The sequence below is a fragment of the Piliocolobus tephrosceles genome, chromosome 6 (assembly GCF_002776525.5).
Source record: "Piliocolobus tephrosceles isolate RC106 chromosome 6, ASM277652v3, whole genome shotgun sequence".
Taxonomy (NCBI): domain Eukaryota; kingdom Metazoa; phylum Chordata; class Mammalia; order Primates; family Cercopithecidae; genus Piliocolobus; species Piliocolobus tephrosceles.
The window spans coordinates 115,409,246-115,435,883 of NC_045439.1; the positions used below are offsets into that span (position 1 = coordinate 115,409,246).

Genomic DNA, 26,638 nt, shown 5'->3' on the forward strand with positions numbered 1-26,638 from the left:
GGAAATATTATCTTTAAAACATTTTAAGTTCTTGATGAAGGAAAATAACTCATTTAAGTACAAGATGGTTCAAATAGTTTTTTTCTGTGAGAAATGAAAACTGTCAAGTGATTTATGCAGTGTTTCCAGAGTTCTTCATCTCTACTCAACAAGATGTCATAGTCATTTTTTCCAAAGCAAAGACGATGAATATGCAAACACTCTTTATATTTATGGAATTCGTTTTCTAAAAAATTGAATATATTTATAAATAGGAAAGTGGTAGCTTTCAGATTTTTTTTTCTTTTTTTTTTTTTGAGACAGTGTCTCACTCTGTTACCCAGACTGGAGTGCAATGTAACGGTCTCGGCTCACTGCAACCTCCGCCTCCCGGATTCAAGTGATTCTCCTGCCTCAGCCTCCAGAGTAGCTGGGATTACAGGCGTGTGCCACCATGCCCGGCCAGTTTTTCTATTTTTAATAGAGACAGGGTTTCACCACGTTGGCCAAGCTGGTCTTGAACTCCTGACCTCAGGTGATCCACCTGCCACGGCCTCCCAAAGTTCTGGGATTACAGGTGTGAGCCATGATGCCCAGCCCAGATTTGAATTATTGAGTAAAAGAGCACTGATTTTTTAAAAATGTAAGTCTTGTCTTAATGAAACATACTCTGTAGTCCTTACATTAGAGAATCTGGTTTTTATTTTGTATATTAGCAATCGACAATTAACTTTGTTATCTCTGACTTTGAATTTTTTTTTTTATCTTATGAAACCACTGCCTTCTGGCAAGCTTTCTAACTCTCTTTTCACTGTCATCTATGTTAGATAGTCTGAGTTTAATATTAGTGATTTTTAGTTCTTCTAATTATCAAAAACAATAGTTGGCATTTCTATTTTGCTTTTTCTTTCATGGAGACTAGGCATTTTAAGAATGTTCATTTATTGTCTCCTATCTTTGAAACTGATCTGTAGAGATTTATAGAACTACAAAATACGATTAGCACCTGAATGTTCGTACTTAAGTATAATGGATAAAGTATAAGTACATGCATAAAGTTAGTTACAAATTTATGCTACAGTTAATAGATGTGTATAATTCCTCTGCTTTGGTAATCAGAATTACCATAGTAGAATTTCATGTTTTTGTGGGTTTGAGCTGTCAGGAGTCAACTTTCTTATGCATATTTGTGTTTTCTTTTAGACATAAAAGTTACCGTAAATGATTCAACCTCATTTCTTGGTATTTTTTCCCCCTAGATTTTTTAAAAACAGGATTAATATGTAGAAGATTATGCTGCCTCTTCCCTTTTGTTCTTATCTGTTTCTTATAAGCAATATCAAACAGCTGTTACTTACCAGGCAAGTTTCAGGATGTTGTTTTTGCACATATGCATTCACCAACCTGTTCTTTGCACTGCCTAAATTTACCTTTGTTTTCTAGATTTGAGATTATCTTGCAAGTAATATTTTTTCCTTAAGTTTATCCTTTTTTTATTCTCTATGCATTTTCACTCCACTCTCTTTGTCAACATTAGAGCTGTTCACAGTTTTATTCTCTCTACACAGGTCTTTTAGAAAACTGTTTGGCTCTTATTAAATTTTTCTCTTCTATCTGATTTCCTATATAAACTTTATACAACTTAAGTTTTTTTGGTCTCTTTGAGGTTTAAAAAATATTTGCTTATAATGTATCAATTTGTCTTGCTTTAAGTAGTTGAAATTAAGAATTGTTAATTCATTAAGATGAGTGCAAATGATTAATTGTTGAGATCCCGTTTTTCTTAGTATATTCAATAAGTTTACAGAAGGATTCCTGATGCAGTGTAGTTTTCAGGAAACTTCATGATTTGAGTACATGTGAATTGAGTAAAGTGTATTTTCTCTTTACAACTGTATTACAAACAGCATTACAATTTGTGGATTTGACAGATAATCTTAGGTGTAAGTTTTAGTCATGAGTAACTTAGTTTCAAGTAATTCAAGTTAGCAAATTAATTTAAAGCTTAGGATTTAGCTTTTCACATACTGACCACCTGTGATCATAGGTGGTCTAACCATCAGGGAAAAAGTTACGACAATTGTAGCAGGAAAAACTCAAGGTACAGTAAATATTTGCATTTCTGTGTGCCATTCAAATATGAGAATTTCTTAAGTTTGGTACGTATAACAGTCTATAAAGGAAGAGAACGGCTTTTTATGTCTGCTTTATAGATTAAGTCAGTGAGGCCTAGGGTGGCTCTTACAAAACTTGTGAGCCAGAATATACTGAATTATCAAAAACTTAACAAGTCAGGGTGTTAAACTTCCTTATAACGTGGCTGTTTTAAAACCACACAAAGGAAGGAAAAATCCTCAATATTTAAAATAAGTCTCAAAGACTTAATTATTTTTATGCTGCCTCTTTTTAATGCTGTTTTTCCTCTAGTTGACTTTGAGTAAATTTTCTCAGGCACAAGTATTTAGTTAAATATGGATTTATTATTCAGCTAAAATAGCTGATGTAGCTTTAGTAGATGTACAGCAATGTATGTTTTCACTTCTCCATGCTGATCACTACTTTTATCCTGAAAAAAAAAATCAATTTTAGAAAAATTCTTCAGTGGAATTTGAGTTTTGTTTTTTTGTTTTTTGTTTTTGTTTTTTTTGTTTTGTTTTTGTTTTTTTGCTAATCTTAGTTGTAGACCAATGGAAGAAGGTAATGAGATGTTGAACTGTTTGGGTGGGTGGGGGCAGAGGTGGGACTTTCTGAATGCTTTGTATGGATTATTCAAGACATTGTATTTTTCAACTTATGTGTATTATATTGGACTAGAATGCCTCTCCATTAGTACAGTTAATCCTGTGCATGCAGAATCAGTATGACAGAAGGTGCATGAATATTTTCATCAATGAAACAGCACTTAACTTTCTAGCTTGCACTTTTCCGAGTAGTTCGCATGTATTTCATTCATTTGCTTTTATGATGCTGGCTGAGTAATTTTTTATTAACATTTTTATAAAGATGCAGTGATCTATTTTTATAACATTAGATTTCTAATGTCAGTCTATTGAATGAATGATAACCTTCAAATTTGTGGTTCATGAAAATGAAGCACTATTTAACTGTTGATATTAAATGTTTAGAAACTTATGACATGGGCATTTAGAGTTTGAGTTGTGAATACCAGAACTGAGACTGCACCTTTAAAGTATTTTGAGTATATGCTATTAGTACATTTTTTTATGATTATGTAAAGCTATAACAGTTTACTGCCAACAGCTTGCATTGCCAACTGCTGATTTTTTTTCTTTTAATAATATGCTGCATGTAGATAAAGATGACCTCTCCCCAACTGCTGAGGTTTGGGATGTAGACCAGGGACTAATAAGTAAACTGAAGGAACAGTACAAGAAGGAACGAAAGGGGAAGAAAGGGGTGAAGAGTAAGTGCAGATTCTGACTATTATAATTTTTGTATACCAATAATTAAGAAAAAAATTATTCAATTCTGTTTTTTTGTGTAACTTAATTTTTTGTTTCAAAAAGGGGGCAACTAACTTTAAACTTTGTCTGTTGTATAATTGAAATTTGTTTGTATATAATTTAGGATGTGTTATCGATCAAGTAGGAAATCATTTAAAATATATGGGAAAGGTAAAGGATTTTGAGGATTGTTTTTAAGCTTTAAAAACTTTACCAAATTGTTAGGAATATTGGCATTGGAATAAAAAATAAAAATTTGTTCAAAAGGGAGAAAAGTATAAATTTCTCCATTTTTGATACATAGAGTGTAGCGATAAACAACTCATATCCAGATTACATTTCTTAGTTTGGGAATCCTTACCTACAGTGAGTAGGAAAGCCCTTTCTGTAGTTTCTGCTTTCTGGTCTTAATCCAACCACAAACAACAGCAGCAGCAAGAGGAATCTCTTGGGTAGTATTTTTTGGCTACTGTGGTGAAGGAGACCAGGAGTGGGAGGTTAGTGGTGACACTAGGGTTTGTTTAGTTATTGCTGGGTGTCTTGGTGCCTGGATGTATTTTTCACTGTGTTGTATATTAACCAATTTACTTATTAAAATATAAATCCGCTACAGTACCTCTCTTAAAGTAGCAATTCATTTCCATTTGGTGGTGCAAACTTAAAAGTTGCTACATAAAAATATCTTCAGATCTACGACTGTTAACTAGAGAGACTTGAAACTTATTTTGGGACTCTTTTCAACTGGCCATTGACCCCTCCTAGTCTAACATTTTGACTATATAAAGGAGAAAATAGTGTGAGAAAAAGGCAAAAACGATACAGACATTCTTTTTGTGTTTCTTTGGTGACAAATACATTAATATATAAAATGGCAAGTGTAATAGAAACGTGCGAGTTTCTTTCAGTAAAACCTCTTTTGAGTGATTTCATTTGCTGTGGAGGCTAATAAGTGAAGTTTTGGGGGTTTCACCTGTTACACAATTTTCTTTTATAACTTTATGATAGCTTTTGTTATTGCGTGTGAATTAAAAAACTATATAGTGAACTGCTTATTGTATTTAAAAACATTTGATACTGGGCTGGGGTTGTGTTTAGTTCTAACATTGTTTACCTATAATGCAAGCATTTTGAGTATAAAAGTACGTTTGCATGATTGACTATTTTAGAATAGACAAAATGACATTAGAATTTTTGGGTTTAATTTTTTTTTTTTTTTTTTTTTCCTGGATGCAGTCTCACTCTGTCGCCCAGGCTGGAGTGCAGCGGCGCAATCTCGGCTCACTGCAGCCTCCGCCTCCTGGGTTCAAGCGATTCTCCGGCCTCAGTCTCCTGAGTAGCTGGGACTACAGGCACATGCCACCATGCCTGGCTAATTTTTTGTATTTTTAGTAGAGACGGGGATTTACCACATTAGCCAGGATGATCTCAATCTCCTGACTTCGTCATGATCTGCCTGCCTTGGCCTCCCAAAGTGCTGGGATTACAGGCATGAGCCACTGTGCCCGGCCTAGGGTTTAATTTTTTTTTTTTTTTTTTAAGAAATAAAGTAGTTCATTTTACTAGTGGATTGCTTATTTTATATATAGTATCAGAAACTGACTTAATCTGCAGAAGATTTTTTTTTGGGAAATATTAGGTAATGTTGCTTCTAATTTAAGATGGAAGTATCCCATTTTCCCCCTCTGATAGACTATATCTTTTTGAGTTCTACAAATAAGATGTAAGTCAAGATCTTTTTTAGTTGTTGCTTTTAAACTTTTCTTAATAATATTTTTAATTAAAAAAAGTATGTTTAAGTGTGTTTAAGAAATATTAGAAACAGATAAACTAAAGCTGAATTTTTAACCCCTTATACAAATTTTAATTTTTTTAGAACCCAGTTTGGAGTGCAGTAGTGCAAATTATAGCTCACTGTAGCCTTGAACTCTCCTGCCCTCAAGATATCTTCCCACCTCAGCCTCCTGAGTAGCTGGGACTATAGGCACGTGCCACCACACCTGGCTAATATTTTATTTTTAAAATTTTTTTGTAGAGATGGGGTTTCTCTGTATTGCCCAAGCTGGTCTCGAACTCTTGGCTTCAGGCCGTTCTTCCACCTCAGCTTTTCAGAGTGTTAAGATTATAGGCATGAGCCACCATGCTCGGCCTTATGTTTTTTTTTAATTGGACCTTAATACACACAATATTATGATTTGCCTACTACCATCATAGAAAACATCATTTTATGTCAGCAAATAATTCCTTTGTATATGTTTGTGATTTTTTTTTTCTTTCCAAACAACAGAGAGGAACCCAGTATGTGAAATGGATGAAAGTGAACTTCTTTTATTGAATCAGTACCTGGAGACCCCAAATTCATAACTTAAGGCTTTCATGTCTCAATAACATCTTACTATCTAGATGGGTATTCTGTTATTCAGCCCATTCCACTCTAATTTTGATTTCATATCTGTTTTTTCAAAAAAATGAATTTTGCTTATATAATCATCAACATAACACATGCTTGTTATTCAGATAATATAAGAAGTATACAGGAACATAAAGAAAAACTATAAAAATCACCTGCAATCCTACCACTCAGAGACTATTTGGCATATATTCATCCATCTTTTCTTAAAAGTCTATATACACAAAACCTCCTTCTTAATATTTTAACTAGAATATTATTGTTGTAATTTAACTCATTATTTCTTAATGTTTCACAGTCATTTAAAATACAATTTTTGTGGATGTAACTTAGCTTCCATTAGTTAAACCTGTAGATTTGTTTCTAATTTTTAAACATTTTTTAAGTATTACTGTCTTTAAGGCTACTAATGTAAGTAGATATAGGGATAAGGTCTCTAGCTAAGTGTCTCAGGAAAGATAATTGAGAAATAAATTATGTTTCTTTTTTATGCTTCCTTTATGAAATTTTGTAAACTAAAAAATTTTTGCTCTTGAATACAGAATTCAGTGTGAAAATGTTGGCTCTGAATCCTTGCCATGAAAATAGAGTTTAAGAAAGTAAAAACTTTTTTTCCTGTTTATAGATCACAAACTTCTAATGATCTTAATTCAAATAACTCATCGTGTTAATACTAAGATATAATTTTACATGAAAAGGTAATTCATGAATTTCTTAGCATTTCTATTATCTAGCCCATATTGTTATTCTGATGTTCTCTTTAGGTAGCTTTGTACAAGTTAGAATAATTCATTATCTGTAGTCTTTTGATTTCTTAAAAATTTTTTTTTTTGCTTATAAATGACACATAATTATAAATATTTATGGGACACAGTATGACATTTTAATATATTTAAACATTGAATAATGAAAATCAGAGTAGTTAGCATATTCATCATTTCTCTGTGGTTACAGCACTCATACCCTTTTTTTCTAGCTATCTTGAAATATAGAATTATCTTGAAATATATCATTAGCTATAGTCACCCTACTGTATAATTGAACCAGAACTTATTCTACCTATGTAAATGTAAATTTGTATACATTTACCAACCTTGATTTTTTTCTTTATTCCAGAATTTGTTAATAAGTCACACCTACTGAATTAGTATAAGCTTCTACAGGTTTTTCACTGCAACGTCTTAGAGGGAAGAAAACTATTTGCTGACTTTACCATATGGAATCAGCAGATGTAATCCAGTATTTTTTCTTTTTCTTTTTTTTTTGGAAGGGAAAGAGAAAAATGGCAAGAATGCTGACTTTTTAACTTTGTAAAGACCCATTCAAGATTTGACTTTTAAATGGAAAGGCTTCTAAAATCAAGTGCTAAATTAAAGTTTCTGTGTCTTCCAGCTTGTTCACTGTATCCCACTCTTCCTTTTTTTTTTTACCCTGCCCCCTGCAAGAGGAAAAGGGGTTAAAAGTGACAGCCATGCCTTGGAATGTAGACCCACTTCAGTATTTCCTTCTCACTAAGTGAGTTATACAATATAATTGAGATGTACTTTATCTTATTAATACTCTTAAGAGTCAATACCATGAAACTAAAGAGGCTTGATGCAGTTATTTTCGTCTCAGGCTTCACACGGTTAAGCTTTCTTTTCCTTTTAACGTTTTTTTTTTTTTTTTTTTTTTTTGAGACGGAGTCTCGGTGTCACCCAGGCTGGAGTGCAGTGGCCGGATCTCAGCTCACTGCAAGCTCCGCCTCCCGGGTTTACGCCATTCTCCTGCCTCAGCCTCCCGAGTAGCTGGGACTACAGGCGCCCGCCACCTTGCCCGGCTAGTTTTTTGTATTTTTTTAGTAGAGACGGGGTTTCACCATGTTAGCCAGGATGGTCTCGATCTCCTGACCTCGTGATCCGCCCATCTCGGCCTCCCAAAGTGCTGGGATTACAGGCTTGAGCCACCACGCCCGGCCACCTTTTAACTTTTTATTTTGACATAATTTCTTACTTAAGAAAATTTTGTGAGAATAGTACAGAGAATTCCATATACTTTTCACCCAGGTTGCCCACCAAATGTTAACACTTTACCACACTTGCTTTTTCCTTTCCTTTCTGTAAATATATTCTTTTTTATTTATTTATTTTTTGAAACAGGCTCTCTGCTTCCCCAGATGGAGTGCAGTAGCACATCGTAGCTCACTGCAACCTCAAACTCCTAGGCTCAAGCAGTCTTTCCACTCCCACCTCCCAAGTAGCTGGGACCACAGGTGTGCACCACTATGCCTGGCTAACTTTTACATTTTTTAATAGACAAGATCTCTGTATGTTGCCTGGGCAGGTCTCAAACTCATGGCCTCAGTGATCGTCTCACCTCAGCCTCCCAAAGCATTAAGATTTCAGGCATGAGGCTGGGTGCAGTGGTTCATGCCTATAATCCCAGCACTTTGGGAGGCCGAGGCGGGCAGATCACCTGAGGTCAAGAGTTTGAGATCAGCCTGGCCAACATCGTGAAACCTTGTCTCTACTAAAAATAGAAAAAAAAATTAGCTGGGCGTGGTGGCTCACACCTGTAGTCCCAGCTACTTGGGGAGGCTGAGGCAGGAGAATCACTTGAACCGAGGAGACGGAGGTTGCAGTGAGCCAAGATCGCGCCACTGCACTCCAGCCTGGGCGACAGAGGGAGACCATCTCAAAAAAGAAAAAAAAAGAAAGGTTTCAGGCATGAGCCACTGTACCTGGCCATGTATTTTTTTTTTTCTTTTTTTTGAATAGTTCAGAAAAGTAAGTTATAGACATGTTGCTCTTTAAATATATTAGTATGTATTTAAACAAAGACATTCTGGTGTATGACCATAGTACAGTCATGAAAATCAAGAAATAAACTTTGATGCAATACTAATATCTAAGCTAAAACTCAGTTTTCTTTCACTTTTTAATAATTTCTCTTTTCTGTAATTTGGGAGGAGCTTGAAGTGAATCTTTTGTAAAAATGTTGGGCTGATAGCATTTTTCTAACTTTTTAAGGTCTCCATTTGTGCTGTATTTTATGTCGTAGTAAAAACATGTAAATCAATGATTAAAAATTACACAGTGTGAACGAAGCATCTGAAATATGGAGGCTTTAGTTAGAAGCGGCTAAAACTCTTTTAAGACTTTCTTTGATATTTGTTATTCCTTTTCAACATGGACAGTTTAAACTGTGGATTATAATAATGTATTTTCCTTTGATAGGAGCCATTATTCTTATAGCCTGTTGTTACTCTTAAGCTATATTATACCTATAAAATTTAAACTTAACCAATAAAAGATTATTTCATTTCCTTTCTTGAAAAGATGTATAGGCTTTCCCCATTTTAAAAATTCACATTTTGGGAATATGTGTTTGCATTCCTGGTTCTTAGTGAGTGGATTTATCTTAATTTTCCTAATTATTCTCATTTATCCTAACTTTTCTGTCTCTTCTATGTATAGAATATGATTTTTTTTGCTATTTCCCTTCTTTCCTTTACTGGCATTGCAGAATTGCTGTGCACCTTCTGGCCTGATTATCAATACATTTGAAACGGGGAAGTCTTGTAACTTTTTCAGCATTTCTTAAAAATCATAAGTGAGCTCCCCCAAGTCATTTTCTAATTTTTATTTTTAAAGTTTTGTATTAATATTTGTCGTTTGCTATTCCAGATCCAAGAAAACATGTTGTCAACAGGAAATCCAGTTTTTTAAAGTGTGACTTGAAGCCAGATATCCAAAATTAGGCATTTGAATACATTTAAGAAGAAATTACTCTTAAGTAGGCTTTTAAAAACACCTTTGCTCACACTACAAATTATCTGTGATGAGTAAGCTACTTCCGTTTAGCACATAGTACTAATTCGAAGAGCTCACAGAATAGTTATATTCTCTCTCCTCCCTCAAAGACAAAAACAAAATTGTTTCATAGAAAAGAGATGTTATTTTCAACTAGGCATGTGGTTTTATGTTTCTGACTTTAATTTTACTCTTTAAAAACAAACTATTCATGTCCTTTAACTCGGGATTTTTTTCTTTCAAGAAAATAACTTAGGTATTTTGCCTAGGATCAGAATGTATCAGATTGATACTCTTTAATCAGTACACTTTTTAAAATGGAAGAGTCATTTTGCAGCTGAAGTTATTTTTTCTTATTATTGTGATCTCATATTTATTTAAGACAACAGTTGTCATGTGAAAGCTTTAATTATAGAAAACAGAACAGATCTAGCAAACACGACTTAACTAAATAAGCTTATCTTTTCCAGATTGCCTCCTAACAGTTTTGCTTCAGAATATAAAAGTTGATCAACAAAGGGAGGGCTTATTTGAGAAAGGGAAAATGTTAGATTTATTCAAAAGTACTATTTTACTTACAGTGATAGAGAGCATAGGAAGATAAATTTCATGGCATGAGCGTGTATATGTTAGAGTGGAATTTGAAAACGTAACAGTAGTCTATAGTTTGGCTTACACATGGCATAATTAGTATGTTTTTCATTGTGTCAGTCTGTTTAGAGGATTATGCATTTATATAGGACTTTGTTAAGAAGTAGGTGGGTTGTTTTCACAGTAGTAGAAAAGTTTTTCTAGCTGGGCACGGTGGCGCATGCCTGCAATCCTAGCACTTTGGGATGCTTAAGAGAGAGGATTGCTTCACCCCAGGAGCTCAATACCAGGCTAGGCAGCATGGTGAGACCATCTCTACAAAAATAGAAAATACAAAAATTAGCTGAGTGTGGTAGTACATGACTGTGGTCCCAGCTACTCTGGAGACCGAGGTAGGAGGATTGCCTGAGTCTAAGAGTTCAAGACCAGCCTGGACAACATGGTAAGACCCTGTCTCTATAAAAATATTTTTAAAATTAGTCAAGCTTGGTGGTATGTGCCTGTGGTCCCAGCTACTGGGCAGGCTGAAGTGGAAGGATCACTTGAGTCCGGGAGGTCAAGAGCCAAGGAGATCAAGGCTGTAGAGAGCCATGTTTGTGTCACTGCATTCTAGCCTGAGTGACAGGGCAAGATCTTGTCTCAAAAATAGTAACAAAAATTAAAAAATAAAAGTTTTTCTTGCTGTAAGAATTAGAAAAAGTATTTGTACTTGTATAAATTTCAGTTTTTGTTTAATTAGTGCTTAATGGGCCTTCAAATATGCCTTTAAATATTGATATTAATATTGTCTAGTATCCTATTATACCCCTACAGTTTTCTCATTGCTGATAAGACTTCAGATTTTTTATTTGAAATTGTTTTCTTGCATTTATTATATTTAGAATATTGGATAGGTTTAGAAAGAAAATGAAGACATTAAATTTGCAGTTGAAAGATGCTCTACACAATAGAGTAAAGACTAAATTGTGAAATCTGCTGTCATCTTTTGGCAGCGTTTGAGAAACTAGGATTAGAGCAGGGAAGTTTCATCATTTCCTCAACTTGGCACTGTGTCACACTGAAACTATCTGGCTATAGTATGTAAATAATATTATGTAATTTGGGATCCTCAGTTTGAACAGTAGCTTCCATAATATATCCTAATTTATTTCTCTTCTGTATCTCCCAGTTCATGTGTACAGAAAGACTTTGACTTTACATTATCTGTAACAAAACTTTATTATCTGTAACAAGCCTTTATTATGTTTCACATTAACTATCATATAATGAAATTATTTACAAGGTAGTATTTAATAAAGTCATTTTATGTTACGCACAAATAAGAGAACATTGAAAGATCAACAAAAGCTTTACAGAAGATATGAAACTGATGTGGAAGAATGGATAGAATTCAGATAGGCTGAGGTGCATGTTAGAAAATTAGGAAGTGTGTGTGTGTGTGTGTGTGTGTGTGTGTGTGTGTGTGTGTGTAGAAAGCATTCTCACCTTTCTGAGAACGGGTGAGGACAAATATGACAAAATATGGCAGAAGTAAACTCAGTGAACACTGAAACTACATATGGAAACTGCTTTGACTGGAAAATGAAGGGAGTTTGTATTGTGGATCATTAAAAGATAAGATGGGGTAGAAAAAATAGGATCAGATCATAAAGCACATGAAAGGTTAAGTACATGATTTTTTTTTTTGAGACGGAGTCTGGCTCTGTAGCCCGGGCTGGAGTGCAGTGGCCGGATCTCAGCTCACTGCAAGCTCCACCTCCCGGGTTCACGCCATTCTCCTGCCTCAGCCTCCCGAGTAGCTGGGACTACAGGCGCCCACCACCTCACCTGGCTAGTTTTTTTTTTTTTTTTTGTATTTTTTAGTAGAGACGGGGTTTCACCATGTTAGCCAGGATGGTCTCCATCTCCTGACCTCGTGATCCGCCCTTCTCGGCCTCCCAAAGCGCTGGGATTACAGGCTTGAGCCACCGCGCCCGGCCTAAGTACATGATTTTAGTTAACTTTGATCCAGAGTGTTGAAGTGCTACTTGTGGTTTCTTAGTGAAGGGAGATATAATAAATGTGATAATTTTGGAAAATTAGTTGTAGTATATTAATGTGATTGAAGGTAAATGGAGCTCAGAGATAGAAGAACCGATTGGAAGTCTGTTGTAGTAATTCATAAGGTTGAAAGCCTTGATTAAAGTCAATAGAGAGATAAACTTGGAGAATACTTTAAAGGAAGATTCTTTTTTAAAAACAGCCCCCACCCTTTTATAATTTTACAAGTTGAAGAATTAAGATGTGGTTGCAGAATTTTAAGAAGCAAAATTAAACAAATGGTGGTGGTAGTCATACAAGTGGGAAAGTTAAAAAAGGGAGCTATTTTTGAGAAAGAATAATGTTTATGTTCTTTTATGTTGAATTTAACTGGTGGTTGGATATCCAGTAGACAGTTTTTTTGTTTATTGGAGAATTTATTTACAGTCATTTCTCTTTGGGGGGAATCCTCAGGTAACACTGAATTTCCTCATTATTGTTAGTTAGGAAATTCAGAATACATAACATATTACCTAATCCAGAAGTAGAGTTGTTTAAGCATTTCTAAGAAATTAGGAATTACTGTAAAATAGGACCAGTAAATGTTTAAAAGTCCACCTATTTCCACTAAGTTTTACCATCTAATTGCCTGGCATTTTGTTAAGGATGCATAGATGGGTAATAGTTCTTAGAGTTACTTACACTCAAATAGCCACAGTGAACTTAACATCCATTACTGATGACGTTAGTAAATATAAGGTCATAATGTTTGACCTTGGACTTACCTATTTTATTTTTTTAAACTTATGTAGATTATAAAGCATTGTCTTTTCAAAGTATTTTTTTCTGACATTCTTAAAACTTAAGTTTTCTTTCAAAATATATGGTTCAAAATAAATAAGTCTGCTATTTCTAAATTTCAGAGTTAAAGAATATTCTGCAATACTACAGAAGCTTTTGAGTTTTATATATTTTGGCCTGAATTATCCAGGCAACAGCCAAAATTCTTCCCTTATATTTATGGCTTATGACAGTACTGACTTTCATATCATTTTGAGAAACTCAGAGATCTATCTCATGGATAAGTCAGGTTTTTCAGATTTGGGAAAAATGAGAAAAACATTTTGAAAAAAATTGGGGTTGATTTGTTAATGACAAATTTGTACTAACATGGCAGGAAGATATCCATGGAAACACCAGGTAAAGTTAATCGTTTGTTGCACCCTCATAAAAATTATTTGTACTTATTCCTTTGTTAACTTTTTTAAACGTGAGTTATGTTGAAAAGCCCTTGTTTTATTCTTTATACTGGTAAATGTTAACCTTAAACACCAAAATTTTCCATTGTTTTAATGATAACTTCTGTGTCTGTGAGTTTACAGAACTTTAACGAACTCTCTCTTAAGTATTCTATGGAGAGAGATATATATATGTCTTTAGAGAGAGAGATATATGTAATACATATATGTATCTTTATATATATCTCTCCACAGAAATAATAAATATTTAAACTCAATGTGTTTTGGGGGATGGTATGGAAAATGGAAGACATCTTTAATTTTCTGATATTTTAATAACTGAGACTTCCTAATAGTCTGTTTTGTTAATGAACTGGTTTTAGACGCTGCTGGCAAGTCAAGCGGTAGCCATTAAATGAACCTCTACTGCTGACATTAATTTACAGGGGCCAACAGGACAAAACTCTACGACATGATAGCTGATCTGGGAGATGATGAGCTGCCCCACATCCCTTCAGGAATCATTAATCAGTCTAGGTCAGCCTCTACTAGAATGACTGATCATGAAGGTGCAAGAGCAGAGGAAGGTACAAAATTTAGCTACCATGTTTATTTACATTTCAGAAGACCTTAAATCCAAATCACATCTTAATATTGCAACTAGGCTACTGTTTCAAATGTTGATGATCATTTTATATGATCTTTAGAGAAGGTGTTGGGCAAGCTCTTGATGTAATTAATTTAGGGATTTTGACATTTCTGGCTTCTATTTCTTCGTATTTTGTTTTCGTTTTTAATGTGAGAAGGAGTTGTTTCCATCATAGGTGAATTCAGAGTCTTTAACTTTAACTACAGATCCAGTAATGGGAAAATAGTAATTTACAAAAACAAACTTAATACATATGGAAAAAGCTGCTCATTTTGTCTTATTGCTTAAATTTAGCAGCTAATAATAATTACCACTTACTAGAAGACAACTGTGGTGCCAGGCATTGTGCTTGGAACCTTTTTTTTTTTTTTCTTTTTCTTTTTCCTTTTTTTTTTTTTTCCGTGAGACTGAGTCTCACTCTGTCGCCCAGGCTGGAGTGCAACTCACTGCAACTTTCGCCTCCTGGGGTCAAGCGAGTCTCCTGCCTCAGCCTCCCAAGTAGCTGGGACTACAGGCACATGCCACCATGCCTGGCCAGTTTTTTGTATTTTTAGTAGAGACAGAATATTACCATGTTGGCCAGGCTGGTCTCAAACTCCTGACCTCAAGTGATCCGCCTACCTTGGCTCCCAAAGTGCTGGGATTACAGGTGTTAGCCACAGTGCCCAACCTGTTACTTTAAATATATATTACTTTAAAAAATATATGTATCTGTTGCCTCAATTAATCCTTTGAGAATAAGGCAGTATCATTATTCTTTAACTTGGTAGCAAGTATATGCTACCTAGTAATGAATTTTATAAAATTTGCCTAAACCAGAAATGTGTAGGAAATGAAAGTACTACTTAAACATTTTTTCCAAAATTGATTTTGGCCAAAGATATGTAGGTATACTTGAATCATTTATAACTCTAAGTCTAGATGTTTATAAGTATTGAATCTGAGTTTTTAACCAAAGATTATTGTGACATATGAGATACAGTAATTTGGTATATATATTAAATTTCATTGATGTTACTGCCTTTGCTGTGTAAAGAAGATTTGTTTGATGTCCCAGTCAAAAAATTTTAAATGCATCTTGTTCCCTTTTAAGATTTCCCTAGTGGCACAGTTTCCTTACAGTTAAATAATTTTGCATTTTTTTCCCTCTCATAATTTACCATTTACTTCACTCACCTTAAAAAGAAAATCACTAAAATAACAGTCATTCAAAGCAAAATGAATGAAAAATAAAATAGTGTCTGTTAATTTTTTCAGACCTCATTTCCACTATTGAGATATATTCCTGTTTTACTTTAGAAGTATTTTCTAAACTACACATAGCAACTCCATTTTTTTTTTTTTAAATGCATTTAGTGGTGATTTTGCTTTGTTTTTGGTCTGTTTTGCCAAATATGCATAGCACAACTTGCTAAGATTTTTGTAATTAATGTACATTTAAACTGCAAGTTTTGCAGTTTAAGGCAAACCCATGTTAGCAGTGTGAACCCTTTTAAATGTTTCAAACCAATGACTTATGGTTAAAGCCAGTCAAGGCACACTCTACACAAAAACCAACTTAGAGCTCTCTATGTGTGTTTGTTTATGTGTTATGTGTGTGTTTTAAAGAAAGAATATAGGTCAGTGATCTGTTTCTTGATGCTGGGAGGAGGGCGAGGGGAGAGATTTGATAAGTGTGAACTTCATTACAGTTTTTGAAGTGTCGATCTTACTAGAATTTGTTACTTAAAGAGATGTGAGTTTGACTTCAAGCTAAGAAGGCAGCTTTGGAGTACATAATCTCCTTATTTTCAGTGGCAGTGTCCAACTTCTTTACTTTTCAAGTTCGTGTCCTACCTCATTTTGTAAAGAACAATGTCTGTTTTCTAGGAGTGGTACTTCAACATTACAATCTTCTAGACTGTTGTTACTAAAGACTTGAGACATACCACGTTGCCCATGGTATAAATGGAATCTGTTACCTGGACTAAGTTCTTGGGAAAAAGAGTTCAATATGCGAGCTACAGGTTTCCTTCATGATAAGTGTCCATCAAAAGGAAGATTAATTATAAAAATCTGAAAAAGACCTTGTATTTTATAGACCCATTATACTAGTATTGTTATATTACTTGATGAAATCCTTCTTAGGCCTCCTAATAAAATGTGTTATAATTTCCATCATTAAATTAAAAACTAGGCCAGGCATAGTAGCTCATGCCTGTAATTCCAGCACTTTGGGAGCCCAAGGCAGGAGGATCACTTGAGCTCAGGAATTCAAGACCAACCTGGGCAACATAGCAAAACCCTGTCTCTATTAGAAAAAAAAAAAAAAAAAAAAGATACCAAAACTACTTTTTTAGGCTGGTTAAAATAATTATATTTTTCTTTGAATTACTAATGACATTTTATACTATGGGTAATATTACCATTAATAAAATGAATTTTTAGGATAGAAATTAATTCCATCTGCAGGGAAATAAGGATAAACAAACGAGTAGCTGCGGTGATTACCATATGCCACAGTGATGGGTAATATGGAAAGCAGAGGTAATAGTGTAAAAGAAGTTTTACACATATATATGTAAATAAATACTGAGTAAGCAGAATAGCTTGCAATATCTACATAAATATGTCATGAAATATATGTGTATATAGAGAAAAGGATAGAAATATGGTCATATGATTAATTAGAAATGAGTATAATACTAATTTTTTGTTAAGTACAATTAATCCAAAACTCGAGTAAAACTAACATCCAGACACTTACGTTCACATGCTCCTAAATTGGTCAGTGGCTGATCAGAGATCGTCCTGCAAAATAATTTGTTATGTTAAAGTTATTTTATTGGGCTTTTAAGATTTGTGTCAGTGAATGTTTGTATAATTGTGAGTGGGAAGAACTGTGGCATTTTAGAAACAAATTATGAGCTTAAAGTAAAAATATTTCTTTGTCTAGAGAAAAATGCTCTGAGTAAATGTTATCTAATGACTTTTATGTTATTATCCTTAAACATAAGTTTAAATTATTGATTTTATAGTTTTTAGCTGCTTCTGGTATTGCCAATAACTGCATACTAATAATTTGTGGGAAAAGATCAATGCTACAGATTATTCAGATTCAATAAGTGTCATAATTGAAAGATTAAATACTACTTAGGATCTCTATGTATATATTTTCTGTCAGGTGGTTTCAGATTCATTTTAGATCAAGTAACTGAATCAGAGCAGCATTTTAGAACCCTATTGAGTCAGATTATATAGCTTACTTTGATAGGATACAATAATAAAATAAGATGTTTTAAATAAAGATGAATTTCATTTTGCCATAGTATACATATATGAATTATATCTTCTCAGAATTATTTCCAGTAGTGTTAGTGATGACTGTCAAGTTTCATTATAGCTCTTGTGTTTCCTGTAGCATATTTATATCATTTTTCATGGGAATTTTTAAAAAATTGACAATCAGCTTAATTTTTTGTATAATGTTTCCCTTTTAAATTTGCTCATGAATTTTAAGTGTGTTTTGATACATTGAGTTTTATATTATAATGATTTATTTCTCCCTTGTTACCTTAATGTTAAATTTTTGCTTTCAAAGCATGTTTGAAATGATATTGAAGGTTGTTGCTTAAACTATGACTGTTACAACAAAGTATTTAGATAATAGTTATTCAATTATGGCAGAGTTTAATTGGTTAATAAGGAAAACACATTTTAAATAATTGGAACTGCTAATATTAACATGAAAAGCTGTAATAATGCACATGATATATAGTCGAGAAATCTAAGTGAAGCTCAACCTGAGTTTAGTTTGAAATTGAAATGGCGCATCTGATCAGAAATTAAAACTCTGTGGTCAAGATTAGTTGCTTCATTTTAGAATGTCATGGTAACTAGAATGGGACATTAAAATAAAAATCATAGTCAAAGCTTTAAAGCCGGAAGACAGGCTGGACGCGGTGGTTCACGCCTGTAATCCCAGCACTTTGGGAGACCGAGGTGGGCGGATCACTTGAGGTCAGGAGTTCAAGACCAGCCTGGCCAACATGGTGAAAGCCCATCTCTACTAAAAACAAAAAAATTAGCCAGGCGTGATGGCTGGCACCTGTAATCCCAGCTACTTGGGAGGCTGAGACAGAATTGCTTGAACCCAGGAGGTGGAGGTTGCAGGGAGCCAAGATCGCACCACTGCATTCCAGCCTGGGTGACAGAGAAAGACTCTGTCTCTAAATAAATAAATAAATAAATAAAGCAGGAGGATGGTCTGAAGACCACATGGATTAACCTCTTTATAGAAAGGAAACTGACGTTGTTGGTGGAAGAACTTTTTCCTAGACCATTGCTGATACTGAAGGAATCTGAACAATTAAAGCTTCATTCTAGTGAACTGATATAGTATATAGCTGACTGTAAACCATTTACATTTCAGTGTTTATACTAGTTTTTATCAGGGACTAGAATGCCTAGTACTTCTTTAGAAAGCAAAAGGACTTAGCAACAACCTATTAACATTTAAAAAATACTGTATGACTACTTTGAGGTCCTTGGTAGAGGTTTCCCCCCATGAATAGCAGAAATCTGATTTTTAACTCCATTATTTAATCAAAATTTGTCCTATTTCTTATTTAACATGTAAACTATAGTTATAATTGTACTGAAGTGATAAGAGATTTAGACAAAGCTTTTGTGCCCCAACTTCCACCCCAGAATAATATATCTAGTGCACATTTTATTTGTGGACAGTTACTACACCACAGTTCCAACACATTTGTTTAACACTGCTTAGTAACAGGATTTTTTGAGTAGAAGTGGGAAAATAAAAATTAATTATATTACTGAATATTGTAACTGTTAAGTGCTTAAATTTTCCCCACAATATTGTCTTGTACTGTATGATTTTTCAGCATTTAAGAAGCGGTTTTGTTCTTTATAGCTGAACCAATAACGTTTCCATCTGGAGGAGGCAAGTCATTTATTATGGGTTCTGATGATGTTTTGTTAAGTGTACTGGGCCTTGGAGACCTTGCAGACTTGACGGTAACAAATGATGCAGACTATAGTTATGATGTAAGTGCAGTTTTATTTTTAATTTTTTAATGATTTAATAGAAGGCTCCTTATTTTTTGGAATCACTTATAAAACAGAATTAATGTCAAGGTGCATGGAAAAGATAAGTTTGTGTCAATGTGTTGATTTGAAGTGACATGTAGTTTTTTTTTTATAACTACTTTCTTTGTGGTATTTAAATTTTGTTTTAGGTATTTTGGTGGATTAACTAGAAGTTTGAGATGATTAATATATTGGTCAATAAATACATCTTGAGTAGTCAACTCTCAATTATCTCAAATTAAGCCATATTTTGGTGTTAACAAGAAAAAAAATAACCTGAATCACATATTTGCCTTCAGAATACTTCTTAAAAAGCATGTTTTATTTTTGAACTTTTATTTTCTTAAGGAAATATTTTAAAGTTTCTGAACATTTTAAAGTTAGCTTGCATCATTTCCTGAATACTTAACTCCATTAGAGGAATGGGGAGTGGATGGAAGGGTTGGGGAGGGAGTCCAGTGTTAGAGGTGAAACTTGTCTTGGATTTAATTTTTCTAGACATTAATATTTCAATTGAGAGTTAACTATACCTGTTAGATCTTTATGTTAATTGCAGTTTTTCAGCAATTTTTTTCTTTTTATAATGAATTTCTTTTTTCTACATTTTATAATTAATGTTAGCATGCTTTTTAGAGACAGCCTTTGGTGGGCTGGATTATTCTCATTAATATATTTTTTAAAATACATAAGCAACTAAATTCCAGTAAACTTTTGACTGCTTTAGAAGTGGTTTCACAGCCTGTCTTTACAGATGGAGAAATGTGAAGGTAAAAAGATAAACCTCTGTCAATACCAAGAATTATGAAAATGGGATAAAAATATTCTTAAAAGGTCTTTAGTTCAGACTTTCAGAAAGTACCTTAACTTGCTGCCTTTAAAAATTTCACGTTAATACATTTCCTAAATGACTTTACTGTTAATACTGTACCGTTGGATATTTGTAATATGTAATTATTTTTCATGTAAAGTATTGCAGCAGTGGTAGCAATGATGATTTTGTTCTCATCTGACATTTAATAGGAGCTTTGGGTTTAACTTGATAGGTATAAACAGACTAAAGAACTCTGCATTTGATCTAGGCTATTTGTAAGGCAAATGAAATTATTCTGAGTTATTATTAAATGATAAAGATTTTTTAGGAAGTTTTAAAGGTACATTAAATTTCCACTGGACATTTTAGCCAAACAGTTTTAAATATATGTGTTAAACACACCAAAAAGAAATGAATAAACACTCCACATGCCTTCCAGTTTACTACTTTTACCACTAAATATTGTGCTCTTTCCTTTTAGTTGCCTGCTAATAAAGATGCCTTTCGAAAGACATGGAATCCCAAGTATACACTACGTAGCCATTTTGATGGAGTACGGGCATTAGCTTTTCATCCTGTAGAACCTGTGCTGGTTACTGCTTCTGAGGACCATACCCTGAAACTCTGGAACCTGCAAAAAACAGTTCCTGCCAAAAAGCAAGTATTTTAATATTAGCCTGGTGTATTTCTTCTAATTTTGCTAATATAAGTAATTATTCCTCATTATTGTTGCATATCTTTAATGCACACATTTGATCTAACGACTGTTTAATATCAACCAGTGATTTATAGTTATTTAATTGCCTTTTCTTCCCCTACCCTTTTTCCCCCCTCTTTTAGGAGTGCCTCTTTAGATGTAGAGCCTATCTACACATTTAGGGCCCACATGTAAGTTTTACTGAATTGGTATTTAATTAACAATCATACTTATTGTGAAATATTATTTAGCAGTCCTCAAACCTTGTAATTTTCTCAATGTTTTACATTAGAAAAGATGTATTACTTGAATAATAGCTATTTAATAATTGTATTGGTGAAAATATGAATATAATAGTACCATTCAGGCTAGATGCAGTAGTTCACACCTGTAATCCCAGGACTTTGGGAGGCTGAAGTGGGCAGATCACTTGAGGTCAGGAGTTCGAGACCAGCCTGGCCAACATGGTGAACTCCCATCTCTACCACAAAATACAAAAATTAGGTGGGCATGGTGGCATGCGCCTGTAGTCTCAGCTACTCGGGAGGCTGAGGCAGGAGAATCGCTTGAACCTGGGAGGCGGAAGTTTTAGTGAGCTGAGATCACCACTGCTCTCTAGTCTGGGCTGGTGACAGAGTGAGACCCCATCTCCAAAAAAAAAAAAGTACCATTCATATGTACATGTTCTGTTAAAACAGTTTTTAGATATTACATAAATTCAGAGGTTGGGGGAATGGAGACTTGAGTTTCTTCTTAGAATTTATCAGTAGTTTTTTTTTCTTCTCTTCCTACAATAGTGGCCCTGTTCTGTCATTAGCTATTAGTTCTAATGGAGAACAGTGTTTCAGCGGTGGTATTGATGCAACCATCCAGTGGTGGAATATGCCCAGTCCCACTGTGGATCCATATGATACGTATGGTAAGTAAAAGGATCAAAATGTATTTTTTTTAACTGAATGGAGCTGACAAAAGTAAATACCTCAAATAGGATTACAAGGTTGTTTAAACCTATGTTAGTCACCTCATTTAGTTCTTCCATTTGCTAATAAATTGCTTTATTAAAGAGAAAAATTAGGAAATGTCATGCCATGGGTATTTAAGCCTATGAATTGATACTTTCTCTGTTGTTAAAAAAAACTATATTAACTAAAGTGTTAATTTAGGTAGTAGTTACAAAAAGGAGAAGGAAACAAAATATAATCTAAGTAACAAAGTTTTGAACTTAAGAAATAGTTTATTTTATATTTAAAAAATATTAGCAAAAGACAGTGGAACCAACAGCAAGGGTGTAAATCATTAAAACTTTTTGGAGCCAAAAAATTTTTTGTTATTCTTAGCTCTTATATACAAAAACATTTTTAATTTCAAAATGGAAAGAAAAAGAAAAGAAACCTCCTTTGACTTACAAATGGAGCTTTTAGAAATCTGTTCTACAGAAACACCTACCTGTACCTGTGTTCAAATATATTTGTAAGGGCATTATCAATAATTATATTAAAACAAAATGTTTATGAACTCTTTGTTCTTTTTATTTAACACCACTTTGTGCCTACATTAGCTAGGCATTGTGGTAAGCACTATGTCAAGAAATAAGATTGTCTAATGGAAAGTAGAGACATAAATAAGCAAAGGGATGGGATGTATGGTTACAAATTGTGATAAATGATAAGAAGATAGAGTACTGTGAGAGGGAGTAACAGGCAGAACCTTCTCTCTAGAAGAGTTAGTCAAGAAAGGTCTTTCTAAAATAGTGAGATTCAAGCCAAAATCTGAAGGATAAAAGAAAACTTTCAGTAAAGAGTTTTAAGCCAGAAAGTTATCTGATAAATGTAAGGTTTTAAAAAGGTGACTGTGTCTGTTGTGAGAAGAATAAATTGGGGGTGAGAAGAGTGGAAAGAAAAATACCAGTTAGGAGGCTGCTGTCATATAGTAGTCTAGTAAACTAGGTGACAGACGATATTACCAAGATTAGAGTGGTGGTAGCAGAGCAGTTAGAAGTGGTTTTAAGATAAACTGAGGGAGAGTGATAGAATAGACAGGATTTTTTGATAAATTATGTTGAGTAGATAAAGTGATGGGTAAGTGACGCTTAATTTGATTGTATGTGTTTAACGCTTTATTGAGATACAATTTACATATCATAAAATTCACCCTTTTAAAGTATACGGTTCAGACTGTACACAATGGCCCACTCCTGTAATCCCACCACTTTGGGAGGCCGAAGTGGGAAGATCACTTGAGGCCAGGAGTTCAAGACCAGCCTGGGCAACACAGTGAGACCTCATGTCTACCAAAAATTTAAAGATTAGCCAGATGTGGTGGCACGTGCCTATAGTCCCAGACACTCGGGAGGCTGAGCTGGGAGGATCACTTGAGTGTAGGAAGTCAGGGCTGTAGTGAGCTATGATGGTGCCGGTGTACTCCAGCCTGGGCAAAAGAGGAGACCCAATTTATCTTTTTTTCTCTCTCTCTCTTTTTTTTTTTTTTTGGAAATAGGGTCTCGCTCTGTCTCCTAGGCTGGAGGGCAGTGGCGTGATCTTGGCTTACTGCAACCTCCGCCTCCTAGGCCCAAGCCATCCTCCTGAGGAGCTGGGACCACAGGTGTGAGCTACCACCTCCACTATTTTTGTATTTTTTGTAGAAATGGTGACCGTGTTGCCCGGGGTGGTCTTAAAACTCCTGAGCTCAAGTGATCCACCTGCCTCAGCCTCCCAAAGTGTTGGGATGATGGGCATGAGCCACTATGCACAGCCACAAGACCCCATCTTTAAAAAAAAATTAAAAATTAAGTCTACATTTCAGTAGTTTTTACTATGTTCACAAAGTTGTACAGCCATCATCACTAATTTCAGAACGTTTTCATCACCAGTCCTGAGTGTTTGATGTGAGTAACTGAGCATGTGATGGGAGCATTTATTGAAACGGGGGCAGAACTGGTGTAAGGAGATTTAAGATGGTGAGTTCAGATTTTAGGCATGTTAAAGGATGACAGTATCAAGTAGGTAATACACAACTAAGGAGCCCAAAGCGATCTCGATTGAAGTTAAAAACATGGACAGTCTTCTCTATACAGATGATACATTAAGCTATAAGAATGGGCAATACAGGGAGAGTGTATTGTTTAATGTAAGAAGAGAAGACAACCTGGGACTAAAGTCCTCGTAATTCTGACACTGGGAGGGTGACTAGAGCAAGAGAGCCAACAAAGGAAACTGAGGAGGTATGACCCAAAAGACAGACGGAAGTGCAGGAGAGTGTGTGAAATCATGGAAGCACACTAAAGAAGAAACCCATTTTGAGAAGAAAGAAGCAGTCTGTACTTTCAAATGTTACTGAGAGTTCTAATAATATGATATAAAGTTTCCCTTTTATAAGTGACCAGCAGGTCACCCACATCTTGGCCAGATAGAGTTTGGATGCTGGAGCTAAGACTGAAGGATGAAGGGACCTCTGGATAATCTTTCATGTCAGACTATATGGATGAGAAGCAATATAGTGGGAACAACAACAAAATGTTTTGTATCATCAAAGAAAAGTATTAAATTTGATAGTATAGGGATCATCATTAGCAAGGATTGTTTTGGTGTGGTAATGGTATCAGAAACCAAACTGGAGTGATTTGAAGAGTAAACAGGAAGTGAAAAGCATATTTCTACTGCTGAGTAGAAGGGGTGGTAGGGTAGGATTAATGAAGATTTTTTGTTGACGAGATTCTGGAACAAGTTTTTTTTCACTGTAGTAATGATCCCAAGGAGGAGAATTTGTGTAGTAGAGAAGCAGTAAACATTACAGCAAGTTAGTGACATCTGGTACTAGCCCTTGATAGGATGGAGGACAGATTCCTTGCTTGTATCTGGAAGCTAGGAGAAGATACCTTTAGACACTAATCATTTATATATTAGGCAGCAAGAAGATGGGGGATAAGAAACATACAGCATTATTTGAATGCTGTATTTTCTCAGTGAAGTATGAGGCATAGTCATGTGGAAGAGAGGTTGGGATCTGTGAGAATTGTGGAGATGATAAGCATTCATGCAAAGTGGGAGGAGTTTACTAGAAAAACAGGATTGTCAGACAGATTATGCTCATTGTTATCAGCTGTCAAATGTCTGTCAGTTAAGGAACAGATAAATAAAATATGGTATATCCACACAGCAGAATATTATTTGGCACTAAAAATAAATGAAGTACTGATACATGCTTCAACATGGATAAATACCTTGAAAACATGTTCAATGACCAGGAGGTCAAGGTTGCAGTGAACTGTGACTGTGCCACTGTACTCCAGCCTGGGTGACAGAGCAAGACCCTATTTCAAAAAGAAAAAAAGAAAACATACTCAGTGAAAGAACCCAGTCACAAAAGACCACATATTGTATGATTCCATTTATAGAAATTGTTCGTAATAGGACACATCTATAGAGACAGAGCATTAGTTGTTGCCTAGACTTGTGAAAAGGTGGGGAGGAGGAATTGGGGGAAGTGACTAATGAGTGATGAAAGTGTCCTAAAATTAATTGTCATGATGGTTGTATAAATCTGTAAGCAACATACCAAAAATCATTGAATTATACACTTTAAATGAGTGAGTTGTATGGTATGTAAATAATATCTGTATCTCAAAAAAGCTGTTTTTTTAAAAAAGCATATGTTCCTTTATAGAAAATTGTGAAAATACAGAAAAATGTTGATGGGAGGAGGGGATAAAAATGGGCCATAATTCTACTCTTAGATGTAGCCACTATGTACACTTTGATCTGTCTTCTTGTGGCCTAAATTTATGTTGTGTTCTTTATACTTAGTTATATAGTAAGTTTTCTTTATGTACCAAAGTTTCTTTTAAACTTCTTTTACCTGATTTTTTGTTTGTTTTTTCTCCAGAGCCAAATGTTCTAGCTGGCACTTTAGTTGGTCATACAGATGCAGTTTGGGGTCTTGCTTATAGTGGCATAAAAAATCAATTACTGTCTTGTTCAGCAGATGGCACTGTTAGGTTATGGAATCCACAAGAAAAATTGCCATGTATTTGCACTTACAATGGAGATAAAAGTAAGTAAATTTTGCATCTGTGAGAAAAGTTCGTTTTTTAAAAAATTTGGAATATATAAAGGACAAAGTAATTGATTTCTTTACTGCTCCAAAGAGAGATATTGAAATAATTTTGTAAAAGTTAGGATAATCTTTTTACTCATTTTTTTTGAAGTGCTTTGCAACTATATCCCGTAGTGCAGTTCTTTTTTACCTTTTTTGTGTTCAATTTTTTAAAAATGTAAAACTACTTGTATATAATAGTGGAACAGACAAATGAGGATACTCATAGGGACAACAGGAGGCACACCATCTGTTCCAGATGACTACCCACAAAGACTGAAGGGATCACAGTCTCAAGCATACCTATAAACCATGTGTTCCATGACCCTGAGCACACTAGTTGAGTAATCCAGCCATAATCACTGAACCCCTAACTGGAAAAGTACAAATTGGGTTATTTTCATGATTTTAAATATTTTCTATTTAAAAAGGCTTTAACCAGTTTACCTTTTGAAGACATTTACTGGTCTTATTTTCCAAGTCATTTTTAATTTTTTTTCTTTTTCTTTTTCTTTCTTTTTTTTTTTGAGATGGAGTCTCGCCCTGTCGCCCAGGCTGGAGTGCAGTGGCGCGATCTCTGCTCACTGCAAGCTCCGCCTCCCGGGTTCACACCATTCTCTTGCCCCAGCTCCCGAGTAGCTGGGACCACAGTCGCCTGCCACCATGCCTAGCTAATTTTTTTGTATTTTGGTAGAGACGGGGTTTCACCATGTTAGCCAGGATGGTCTCTATCTCCTGACCTTGTAATCTGCCCACCTCAGCCTCCCAGAGTGCTGGGATTACAGGCGTGAGCCACCGTGCCCGGCTTTT

The 26,638-nt window shown here is 34.7% G+C and overlaps 1 protein-coding gene across 5 annotated transcripts in view; it reads left to right on the forward strand.

Annotated features, from left to right (window-relative positions):
• The window catches only part of STRN3 (striatin 3), a 135,959-nt gene that overhangs the window by 97,116 nt on the left and 12,205 nt on the right, over positions 1 to 26,638 (forward strand). For 2 of the 5 annotated variants that reach the window (XM_023227441.1, XM_023227437.1), the window contains exons 8-14: positions 3,293 to 3,403; positions 13,936 to 14,076; positions 19,054 to 19,187; positions 20,522 to 20,697; positions 20,881 to 20,928; positions 21,535 to 21,656; positions 25,619 to 25,786. In XM_023227441.1, the coding sequence (XP_023083209.1) occupies positions 3,293 to 3,403; positions 13,936 to 14,076; positions 19,054 to 19,187; positions 20,522 to 20,697; positions 20,881 to 20,928; positions 21,535 to 21,656; positions 25,619 to 25,786 (900 nt within the window). The remainder of the gene's footprint in view (positions 1 to 3,292; positions 3,404 to 13,935; positions 14,077 to 19,053; positions 19,188 to 20,521; positions 20,698 to 20,880; positions 20,929 to 21,534; positions 21,657 to 25,618; positions 25,787 to 26,638) is intronic. The other 3 variants (XM_023227439.1, XM_023227438.1, XM_023227440.1) reach the window with 3 other exon arrangements.